At 42.8% G+C, this 12,580-nt stretch overlaps 1 protein-coding gene across 1 annotated transcript; it reads right to left on the bottom strand.

The window, feature by feature from the left end:
- Nucleotides 1-666: 666 nt before the first annotated feature.
- On the bottom strand, nucleotides 667-1,587 carry LOC118009463 (peroxiredoxin-1-like). Its single transcript, XM_035003452.1, has one exon. The coding sequence runs from the start codon at nucleotides 1,533-1,535 to the stop codon at nucleotides 936-938; it is 600 nt and encodes a 199-aa protein (XP_034859343.1). The 5' UTR covers nucleotides 1,536-1,587; the 3' UTR covers nucleotides 667-935.
- Between the last annotated feature and the right edge of the window lie 10,993 nt (nucleotides 1,588-12,580).

Below are 12,580 nucleotides of genomic sequence, written 5' to 3'. Positions count from 1 at the left end.
AGACACTTCTCCAAGGAAGACTTCCAATTGGCTAGCAGACACATGAAAAGATGTTCATCATCATTAGCCATCAGGGAAATGCAAATCAAAACCACGTTGAGATACGACCTTACACCAGTTAGAATGGCAAAAATTGACAAGGCAAGAAACAACAAATGTTGGAGAGGTTGTGGAGAAAGGGGAACCTTCTGACACTGTTGGTGGGAATGCAAGTTGGTACAGCCACTTTGGAAAACAGTGTGGAGGTGCCTCAAAAAATTAAAAATAGAGTTACCCTATGACCCAGCAATTGCACTCCTGGGTATTTACCCCAAAGATACAGATGTAGTGGAAAGAAGGGCCATACGCACCCCAATGTTCATAGCAGCAATGTCCACAATAGCCAAACTGTGGAAAGAGCCGAGATGCCCTTCAACGGATGAATGGATAAAGAAGATGTGGTCCATATATACAATGGAATATTACTCAGCCATCAGAAAGGATGAATACCCAACTTTTACATCAACATGGATGGGACTAGAGGAGATTATGCTAAGTGAAATAAGTCAAGCAGAGAAAGTCAATTATCATATGGTTTCACTTATTTGTGGGACATAAGGAATAGCATGGAGGACATTAAGAGAAGGAAGGGAATAGTGATATGCATTTTATTTTGTTTTATTTTTTCTCACTTCAAGTTTAATAGAAACAACAAAAGACAAAAAGTGATGCCCTCCTACTGTACATAACAGTTGGCCTGCCCCATAACAGCTCAGGCCCTTCTCTCCAGAAGAAGAAAGGCTGGCCTCCCCAACCCCTGCAGGAAAGGCCTGTCCTGTCCCCATACCACATCTGCACAGAGTCTAAAGTTTTATGTTCCAAGCATGACAATAATACAAAAGAGATTTTGTTTTCATGGCCACCCACTGCAGCCCAGCCCTAAAATGACACAGTGCTCACTTCTGCTTAGAGAAATATTCTTTGCTCTTCTGGACATCAGGCTTGATATTATCACTGCCAGGCTTCCAGCCAGCTGGGCACACTTCCCCATGCTTGTCAGTAAACTGGAAGGCCTGAACCAGTTGCAGAGTCTCATCCACAGAGCGGCCAACAGGAAGGTCATTTACCATGATCTGCCTAAGGATACCTTTATCATCAGTGATAAAGAGGCCCCTGAACGAGATGCCTTCCTCAGCCTTTAAGACTCCATAGTCCTGAGCAATGGTACGCTTGGGGTCTGATACCAAGGGAATGTTCATGGGTCCCAGTCCTCCTTGTTTCTTGGGTGTGTTGATCCATGCCAGGAGACAGAAATGAGAATCCACAGAAGCACCAATCACCTGACAGTTGAGTTTCTTAAATTCTTCTGCCCTGTCACTGAAAGCAGTGATCTCCCTGGGGCACACAAAGGTGAAGTCAAGAGGGTAAAAGAAGAACACGATGTATTTTCCTTTGTAGTCAGATAGGCTGAGGTCTTTGAACTGGCCATCTGGCATAACAGCCATGGCTTTGAAGTTGGGGGCAGGATGCCCAATTTTGGCATTTCCTGAAGACATCTTGCTATCAGCAGCTCTGAGAACAAAAATGCCGAAGACAAGGCAGGAAGAAGACGCCAGTGATATGCATTTTAAATGCATTTTCCCATCTAATCCTCAGAGCAGTCCTGTGAGGGAGATGCTATCATTTTCCTCATTTTACTGATGAGGAAATAGAAGCTCAGAGAGGGGCACGTCTGTGTGGTTCAGTCAGTTAATCATCTGCCTTCAACTCAGGTCATGATCCTGGAGTCTTGGGATCGAGCCCCAAGTCAGGCTCTCTGCTCAGCGGAGAGTCTGCTTCTCCCTCTCCCTCTGCCTGCCGCTCACTTGTTTGTGCTCTCTCTCCCCCTCTCTCTCTTTCTCTCTCTCTCTCTCTCTGTCAAATAAATAAATAGAATCTTAAAATAAAAGAAGCTCAGAGAGGTTAAGCAGTTTGCCAAGGTCACACAGCTACTAACTGGCACTGCTACGATTTAAACATAAGCTACTTAATTCATTGTTCCCTGTTCTAATGTGCCATTCTTTTATCTTTCCAACTAGATTGTAAGCTAAAGTGTAGGAACTGTGTCTAATTCTTTCCCTCCTTGTTCTATTCTTAATACAGTGTTTAGCCCTTAAGAAGGGTATAATTAATTATTTTCAGAGATTAATTGGTCCTCTGAAGTATATTGCATAGTTCCTCACCTCTTCCTCTTCTAACATCTATCCAGGTAGAAGCTGTCAGCTTCTGAATAGGTTCTGGTCTCACTCTCCTTCTTCCTAAAGAAAGTTGTATTTCTGAAGCTTGCAAGGACAGGTTTTTGTTGCTGAAAATATTAAGCACTTCCTGCAAAGGCTGGAAGCTAAGTAGGAGTTTCACAGGAGGGAAAAAACAACAGTGACCTCCTCAAATAGAGTGGGGAGGCTCAAGGCAGGAAATCGAAGGTACTGTCAGAACCGCTCTGGGGATAAAGAAGGGAGACTGGAGAGGAAAGAGAGACTATTTGGATTTTTACCACTTGGGACCCTATCCCCAATTTAACTTCTGGACTAAATTTTAAAAACAGCCGAGTGGTAAAAGCCCTGCTCTCTGTGAACTCTGGCCCCTCTGCCTATTTGGGATGTCACAGAGAAAGGCCACACATTGTGTGTAGCAGCCCCAAGGGGACGCCCAGCAGCCCAGGTGGGGTGATTGACTGCGGGAAGCCCCAGGGGCCAGCCTGCCCACCACCCTCCCTGCACCTGCGCTGTGAATAAACAGAGGCCTGCCTTCTGCAGGGGCCCCTTCCTGACCTCCTCCAGCCCTTCTCTCCAGGCCTCGCCCCATGGGCCCTCATACTTGAAAATTAACCACAGGCTTAAAGTGAAAGAGAAGATGGCTATGTGAGCCCCAAGCAGGCAAGTGGAACTACATGATGAAGAGACAACAGAGTCCTAATCAAATAGGCACCTCTGTATGCTAATTTTAGCATTTACTCCCTCTTAAATAGCAATTTTATGTCCTTACTGCAGTCCATGTAACAATGTTACTAAAATGTCAGGTGGTCAACCACACTTTCATTTTTTATGTTCTGATTTGAATAGTTGAAAGTGAGTTCAGTGATTTCAATAGAAGGCTCGTTGCTTGTGAAGTATTTACTTCAAATACCTGTCTTTTCTTTGGAAATATGATAAATGGTCTTTGATGACTTATATATTTGTAATATACACGGGTAACCAATATAGTTAGCTCTTTAATGACTTTCACAGAAGGCAAATGAGGACAAGAGCCATTTTTGTAAAACAAAAACACAGGCACACATGCACATACATAAGCAAAATGTGCTTTGAGAAAGGGTCCAGATGATAGTCATAGGGTATCGTCACACACTCGTGCTTTTTGACTGAGAAAAACAAATATCTGTGTTCAAAACTAAAGTCATTCTATTCATTATATACTGTTGGAAGTTGTTATTGTTATAATATACAAAAATTCAAAACAAAACCGCTTGTTTAAGTGCTGAATTGAAAATGTTCAATGTTTTCTATCAATTTCCTGATTCTTCTGAGTCATTAGGACAGCTCTTCAGCCTGTGTCCTTTTCTCTTTTTCCTTTATATATATATAAAAAATTGGAATAGGTTATGCAAGACACAAAATAAAAACACATAGGCTGAAGGAAAATTGTGGGGGGAGAGAATAAATAAATGAATGAATACACAAATAAACAAACCTAATAGAAGAAGCCATTACAAGTAAAGTCAAAAGACAAAAAGCAAAAGACAAAAAAACTGCAAATTACATCAGAAAGGGCTTGGTTTTTTAAAATATATAAAGAGCTCCAACAAATCACTAAGAAAAGCTCCAACAATCCAATGTAAAAATTGAGCAAAACAGATGAACAATTCACAGAAAGGGAACTAAATATGGTCTTTCAAAGTATGAAAAGATACTTACTCTCATTCAAATAAAAAAAAATTAAAAAGAATAATTCTTTTTTGGGGGAAGTGAAGGGGGAAATAGGTTGATGGGATAAAAAGATATACAAACTTTATGGAGGGCAATTTAGCCCCAATTCATCAAAACTGCAAATGCATTTGCCCTTTGACCCAGCAATCACAATTCTAAGAATTTATCTCATGTATGTTATTTTACACATGTGAGATGATATATGTACAAAGTTATGTACTACAACACTATAATAGAAAAAGTATTTTTAAAATCCAAATGGTTGTCAACAGGGGACTAGTTAAATTATGATATAGCTATACAATTCTTTATCTGAAACCCTGGGGCTTGATATAGTTTGCATGTCAGAACTTTCTGAACTTTAGAAAGCTAATACAGTGAATAAACCATATATTATATAACATCTTGGAGGGTTCTGGGGCAATACTCACTAATCAAATAGATTAATATTTCTGCAAAAAAATTATGAATAGTCATACTAAGTGGGAGAAATACAACTCACGTCAGTCCAAGTCATATTTTGCCACCAAATGAGTTTGCCACAAGCTTAGGAAAATTTCTGGTCTTCAGAGATTTTTTAAAGTTAGGAGTTACAGATAGGAGGTTGTAGGCATGTCTGTCCATACAACAGAATACCATAGAGCTATAAATAAATTAAAATACACTGTTTCTGCACTAAACAATTCCAATATATGCTAAGTTTTAAAAAAGACATAACCATTTGCGTACAGAAGGGGGAAAAGATTAAGGAACATATGTATTCACTCATGTAGGCCAAAGATGGGTCTGTAAAGAGTACATTTATTTCTGGAGAGAGGAACTAGGAGGAGTTCAGGAACTATGGGTGGGAGCCAGACTTTTCACTGTATATGCATGCCTGCATATCTGTTCTCTGTAAATATATTAACTATTTAGAGTAAAAAAAAAAAACCAAAAACCATTTAGAGTAAATAATACATGTTTACATGTTTAACTGCTAAACAAAATGTGTGAATGAGGCTCCATCCTCATATGCTAGTTCTGAGAGTCCTCAGAGCACCATGTAGTAAATACCAACTATGGGCCCAGCACTAAGCTAGGTACCCTGCTCAGATTATAACTGGTCATGTGAGACAGGCATTAATATCTCCATTTTAGAGAAGAAACCAAGGTTCAAATAAAACCACACAAACCCAAGATTGTATGACCTTGAGTTCTACAGCACAAAAGAACATTGGAAAATGAGAATTAGGTGGTTATCGACTAAGAACATGTGTGGAAGTTATGACCAGATGATGATTCTTTTCTTGAGCACAATTCCTGGAACACTTAAGATTCTTCTCTGCTCTGACTCCTCTGAGCATTGCTTGTGATACAAAAACAGCAAAGCCTGTGAGCAAGGGTCTGTGCCCCATTAAGGGCTGGGGAGGTGAATTCTTCCATCACAAAGAGCTGAAGCCCTGTGGGGCCCAGTGTGGACATATCTATTCCCACAGTGGATAAGCAGTCTGGTCAAAGAATGCACTGTCCTGCTCCCCAGATTGCTCGTGAGCACTGGCTGGGGAAGAAGGGGCAGGAAGTTGCTATAGACGGAATGGTTCTGTCTCCTCAAAATTCATATGTTGAAACCTGAATCCCCAGTGCATGGTATATGGTGATGGAATCTTTGAAAGGTAATTAGGTTTAGATTAGGTCATGAGGGTGAACCCTTCATGATGAGATTAATGCCTTTTTAAGAAGAGACATGAGAAAGTTTGGTTCTTCTCTCTGCTTTCCATTATGTGAGGCTGCAAGTAGATGGAAAACCAGGAAGCAGGTCTTACCAGATACCAGCCCTGCTGGCACCTTGACTTTGGACTTCCCAGCCTCCAGAACTTGGAGAAATAAATGTTCGTTAAGCCACTCAGTCTATAGTAATTTGTTATGACAGCTCGAGCTGACTTCAGCTCTGGAAAGTCTCACCTTCTGGTCTCAAGTACTGTATATTTGCAAGTACAGTTTGAAATTCATCAAAACCGACAAATACTAATTAGACTTGTCTTTTCAGTCATTATTTCCTTTGTTCCATGGTTGAGAAAAGCAAAGTAGGACAGTGCAGACTATTCTCAGGAGCAAGTACATGGTATAGTCTGGACCCATTGATGTGGGACAGACTGATGGATTCGGGTTGGCTCCCAAACACACAGGGTCTCTCCCTTTCTAGAACCGCAGTAGGCCACACATCTCCTAGTCTTATGTCCACACCCACCAGGAACAGGAACCAGAGAGGTGTCTTTCAATTAAGCTGACCTTTAGCCCATGACTCCAGCGGAATTAAGGAAGAAGTGTCTAACAACTGACACAGACTTTGAAGCTGAACTTCTAGTGTGACCAACTACAAATATTTGCCCTGGGACTGTCCTGTTTTCCCACTGGAAGTTCTACAACCCAGGAAACCCATCAGGATTGGACAAATCAGGATGATTGGTCGCCCTGCCTAGGTTTCAATCCCAGGTCCACCACTTCTTAGCTACATGACCTTGAACAAATATCTGAACTACTCTGTGTCAGTTTCTCCATGTGTAAGATGGGTAGAATAAGAGTACCTGCTCCACAGGGTTGTCATGAAAATTAATATTTCAAAGTACTTAGAACAGTGCTTGGAAAGAGCTGCATAAGTGTTTGTTAATTATATATATATTTACACATAGAGGCCAGCATTTCCTTTGTCCCGGCTCAGCCCACCCTTCTGATCCTTGCTGGTTCAAACCTCTTGCCCTAACTGATTGGCACACAATAGGCAATAGGCTCACAATAAATATTTATTAAAGAATGTATAACATTTTCTCACACAGGCCTATCCAGGGCTGCTGGAAGGAGGTTTTTGTTTGTTTGTTTTTCGTTTTGTTTTGCTTTGCTTTCTCTTGTTTATTTGCCAAGGAGTATAGTTAATGCTAAGATTTCAGGCATCCTGCTTACCTATGATGAGCTTTCCTGATATTGTAAAATGAAGCAACTGCAGAGAAGAGAGCGGGGTCCTCTCCTTTGGCAGTTATTTATGGTTCTGATCTGTGGGTAGCCTGAACACAGAAATGGCACGCATCAGTCATAAATCGGTCAGCGCTCTGGACACCTGAAGCCTTGGGAGCCTGCAGCGTGAGCTTGGCAGGCTGCTTATGCAGAGAAGTTTGCAGTCATTCACATGCACACACTCAGTCACTTCCCTGCCCTGCCTGGGCAAACCTGCCTGCATTCTGGAGACCTGCCAGGACACATGGGTCTGCCTGCCTGCTGGGTTCCACCCCAGCTGAGTCCTGAGTCAATGGTGGGGCCAGTGGCCGAACCACAGACCTCAAGATGTGCAGGCAAGCCTTGCAAAAATCTCCACTCCTGCACTGCTTAACCAGCAGCATATGTTTTTTTGGCTAAAAGGTGTTTAAATGAAATCATTTTTTCCATATTACTTTGAAAAGTTTATTTCATCAGCATGAAAATGTTTAATAATATTATTTGGGGGTTTAAAAAAAATAAATCATCATTTTGAAGATGTTTCTTTTTTATTCACTCAGGGAAAAGAACACAGTGATATTTAATCCTTTCCTTAAATGATGCAAGTGACTTCGACTTTAGATGAACAGGGCTTTGGGAATCAAACAGCACGAATGTCTGTGCCAAAATAGAGAAAGGAAGACTTGTTCCCTACAGACCTGTACTGGCGTAAGGTGACTGGTTGGGTTTGGTTTGAGTGATGATTGTAATAAAATAGAGCAGGCCCCCTACCCAGTCAGCTTTGCAAGGTCACTGATGAGCCACTAGGAGATTATGTGCCAATGCCAGCATCCCAAGGCTGGCAGATTCTGGAACTGTTATAGCTCTTTCTCCAGGGAGCCACATTCCACTGAGGGGGCAAACACTTCGATGGAGAAGCTTTCTCAGGACCCTGGGGGGCTGGGCCAGGGGATTCAGTCTCCGGCCTCCCCTTTCATTCAGCAGAAAGCACCCCTCTCTGATCATTTTCACCCTGAGCAACAATATCAGAATGCTCCGACTGCTGTCCCAAGCAGGCCTACTCCTGGCGTGTGTTCTAGCAGGCCAAAGACAAAGAGTATAAAAGGAGGCCTGCCTAGTATGGGTCTAGGCACTTAAGTTATGCAGCACGCTAACGAACTATTAAATGGGTCTACTCCTCTGTCTTTTTTTTTTTTTTAAGATTTTATTTATTTATTTGAGACGGAGAGAATGAGAGACAGAGAGCATGAGAGGGAGGAGGGTCAGAGGGAGAAGCAGACTCCCTGCTGAGCAGGGAGCCCGATGCGGGACTCGATCCAGGGACTCCAGGATCATGACCTGAGCCGAAGGCAGTCGCTTAACCAACTGAGCCACCTAGGCGCCCTACTCCTCTGTCTTAATAGATAAACCTGGAAGGCCTATTATACATTCAGAATTTATAGACTACTCAGAGTTCAGCACTGGAACATGGAGGCTTGGGGAAAGCTGGACCCTGTCACCCAGTTCCTGGCCTGTGACCCATCCTGCTGCCATTTCCTCCCCTGGTTCTGTGTAACATCACAGAGGGCTGACATCCCATCCCTCACCTCTAAGCTCTGCCCGCACTGCCCACACATTCCCCATTGGCCACACTCCTCAATGCCAGACACCAGTTTGCATACAGACCCTGGAAGGGGGGTTGGGCTGTTTGAGCAGCCATCCAGGGTCCTGGGTCCCAACTATCTAGGAAAGATCTAGAAGAGGGGGTGTAGGTTCTGAGTAGTCACATGGACCCTGTACTCTGGGGGTAGTAACAGGCAGAGGGGAGCCAAGAAGAGGTCTCTAAAGAGCAGGACCCACGTCTGGACTCGTGCAGGTCATCAGCACTGAAGAAAAAATAGACAGAAAACAACCAACAAAGGGCATGACATGGCAATGCCTAGTCAGGACTGCTGAGCACGTTGATTCAGGGGCAACTTTTGTTTCCATGAACTGAAGGGAGAGGTAGGGAGAGGAGAGGAAGGGGCACCGAAAGGCCTGAGTGATGCTCTGCTCAAGGGGTGTGAATGAAAGAAGACAAGCATTTAACTTTAACAGGATGAGTCAGGGTCAACTATTTGGGACTTGGCATGAGCTGAAAATGGTGGATCAAATTTTTATCTCTGGAGATATGCCCTGTCTCTCACAAACGCGATGTCAAAGAAAGGTCAGACATTAAAGTAACCGCAAGAAACCCAAAAATATGTTCTTCCTGGCTGCAGAACTTTGAAGAGCTTTTCTTTTTAAATGAAGGGGAGGGGGGCGGGGTCTTAATCAAGTCGTCTTTCGAAGTCCTAATGGTTTTCAGGTTTTCTCAAGAACTTTCTATAAAACAAAAAGACACAGATGAATTTAAAAAAAAAAAAAATTTAAGCACATATGGGAGAAAAATAGTATCCAAAGCCTGAGGTTTGGTGAAAGAAAAAAATCAAGAACAGAGTAGCAGAACAGAAGTCTGTGTGTTAATGAGAGCAAATGAGGCACCGAATGAACATGAGGCAGAGAGGTGATCTCATGCAAAGCCTCTGGAGACCGTACGTTATGAAGCAAGCACTGTATTTAGTCAACACTTTGTTCCAAGAGCTTCAATCTTACTCTACTTACATTAAATCCTGTCCATATTCTATAAAACAACTTGTATTTCTTCAGACCCCTTCCCCTTTTGGGAGAATCACAAAAGACCTATCTTCTCTTCTCTGTGCCCTTCATCCTGTCCCCACATCCCAAACGGTTGTAAGACACGTGGGGACAGATTGCTATGAGAATGAGGTACCTCCAGACTTGGATGTAGAGGTGAACAGAGTACAAAAAGAAACTCCATAGCCAAGAGTTGAGAGAAGAGGCCAAAGTTACTTTTGCCACCAGTGAGAAATTTTAGATTTTAAGAGGTTTAATAACTTACCATAAAAGCAAGAGTGGAAGCCAGAAAGAGACTGCAGAGCCCCGAGGACTGAACCTTTCTCTAGGCACTGGGGTCCAAACACAGCCCCATTACCACTATCCCTGTCCAGGGTAGAGCCCCAAAGTATAAGAAGATGACAATACACCAAGGAAACTTGAAGAGCGGCATGAAAATGATTATGGGTTGGAAGGATTTACTCCAAAGGCTTAAATGTATATAACCTGGCCAAGTGATCACATTGCATAGAGGAAATACGATAATGGTGGATAAGAAACAAGCATCCAAAGGGCATAAACAAAGGCTTAGACTGCTCCAAGGGGAATATAAATTCAGTGATGTGATGGAAAATATAGGCTCACTATGAGGGGAATTACTATATTGGGAAGATCTATTAATCTGTTGACAGTTTCTCAAAGAAAGTGATGGCTGCCTGCTAATTTGCTTCATTTGAAATCAGTCTGTATGAGGAACTGGAAAATCTATCTCAGGGAGCAGTACTGAGCAGTAGGCAAGGGATGAGTTGCCCTCATAAATCTTGTTCGTTTTTCATCTTGATGATTTTTCTCTCTTGTTTCCTCTCATTCTCTTCCATTCTCTTGCCAAGCCGCCCTCAGATCTGCAAAATCCCCTCCTATGGAAAACTTTCTAGGCTAAGGGAAGAGGGGTGCTAACCAATGGCTTGGGATTATGACTGGGGTCAACAGTTGGTCTGCATCACCCAGACCCTTCAAAGCTAACAAAAGCGGTTTTCATCCAGGTTGTTCTCTGCAGACCTGGTTTCCTGCACCTTTGCTATTTGGTACCCCAGGAATATACCCTAAAGATGCCAACTTTTAAAATCAGGAGTTCAGACCCCAGTTCAGTGGGCTGACCTGGTCTGGGAGAGCTATGAGACTTTTTCAGCTCTGGTAAGAAGACTGAGCAACAGTCCCTCACACCTTTACAGCAGGAGCATGGCAATTTCCCCAATGCTTTTTCAAGGGCTTTCATTTTTATCCAAATAGCTTCCAGTATTGCCAAGTAAAAGGAAAGGTGTTGCTATCGTCCAAACTATAAGTGAGCAGTATAGTCTTATGTGAATCCAATTGAAAGAGAATTTTGCTGGAAGATCCAAATAGCAAACCACTTTTTTCCAGATGTCAGAAAGCTTGAGGTCTGTGTGAAGAAAAGTGCAGCATTGTGGACTTTATCTGGTATATCTATGGAAGGACATGGATGAAAGACCTTGTAAAGAAAATGTTTGCTTCAACTGGTGATGCTTTGTGCTGTGAGGGTAGCCCCAACAGGCCCTAATTTAGTATTTCAGAAATACACTCTTGTGAGAGGGAAAACTATCCCAGGAAGAACAGGACTTGGACCCTAGTTTTTATTTACTGAAATAAAGATTGCAGAAATAGATACGGATGGAGAAAATGGCCTTGAAATATGTTGCTTGTTATAACCCTGTTGCCAGCACTTAAATAAAAGGGGGATTTAAAGAAGAAAAATTCCTGCTCAGAGTCCCAGGGGAGCAATACGGTCTTTGGGATCTCTGCTGACACAGCTGATGCGTACTCAAGACGTCTGAGGGGATGAAGTACTCTAGCTAAAAGGCGAACCAAATCCTTAAACTAAGAAAGAGTCACACTATGAGGAAGCAAAACCACATGAGGCTCGGTTGATGTTTACTCATGAAGAACCTAGCCTATTTTCCTATGCTTAGGAAGCACCTAACAAAAATAATAAAACCCAAAGAATGCATTAGATACAGCCTGACAGAAGATTTGTTCTCTGGAGCACATAAAGGGCTCAGCTTGCCTTCCCACCCTCCTTCACCTGCATTCCTTCCTTGCTGCTTCTTGCCTGAGACAGTGCCCTCTGCTTGTCTCCTGTAATTCCTCTCCAAACCCAGTATATCAGACCAAATGTGTGTCCTACACCAGAAAGAAGGTTTTGCTCTGTTCCTTCCAAGTAGGTACATATGCCTGCCATCCTCCTGGGGTTCTAAGTCTTCCAACACTTTAGGGGCACACACTGTTCTTTAATAAGTATACTGGCTGATGGGAGACCCAGCATACTCTGTGATATCTCTGGAGTTTCATGGGGAGCTTGGGTTCTGAATGCCACTTCTGGCTCTAATTTCTGCTCCTGAATTCCCATTCTCTCTCTCACCTGTTTCTCACTTCTGGAGTGGCTGCCCCTTTTCGGCACTACATGACCCTGTGCTGGGCATCCTCCCTATGCCACCTATCTCTAAAGTTGCAGACTTTTCCTGAAGGTTGGGGTTTATGAAGTCAGGCGAGCAATTGCAAAGGCAGAACAGCACAGAAAACAATTTAAAATTAGACATCTTATACCTAAAATTCCTGTGGCCGTTCTCACCACCAAAATGATTATCACCCATTCCTATACTGTGTTCTGTCCCCTTACTTGTTCCTCTGCCTTGCACCTGCTTTCTTCTCCTCTACCAATTCTCAAACTCCTCACCCCCTTGCTCAGTCCAACCAAGGAAATTCTGAAATATTTTAAGAGGTAGGGCAAGACAGTATTTTAGGCTCTAGAGCCAGATCGCCTAGGTTGAAATTCCAGCACTGTTGTTTAAGTGCTATCTAACCTCGGGCACATCTCTTAACCTCTCTGTGTCTCCATCTCTCATCCAGAAACTGGTAATAAGAATAGTACCTATTTCAGAGGTCTGTGGTGAGGATAGAGTAAATAGGTGTAAGGCACTAGAATAGTGTCTGGCACATAGTAAACGTTCTATAAGTGT

The sequence above is a fragment of the Mirounga leonina genome, unplaced genomic scaffold (genome assembly GCF_011800145.1).
Source record: "Mirounga leonina isolate KUSES-001 unplaced genomic scaffold, KU_Mleo_1.0 Mir_127, whole genome shotgun sequence".
In the NCBI taxonomy this organism is placed as follows: domain Eukaryota; kingdom Metazoa; phylum Chordata; class Mammalia; order Carnivora; family Phocidae; genus Mirounga; species Mirounga leonina.
This window is presented reverse-complemented; position numbering and strand designations above follow the sequence as displayed.

Coding starts and splice junctions, on each gene's coding strand:
- LOC118009463 (XM_035003452.1), bottom strand. CDS start 1,535: ATGTCTTCAGGAAATGCCAAAATTGGGCATCCTGCCCCCAACTTCAAA.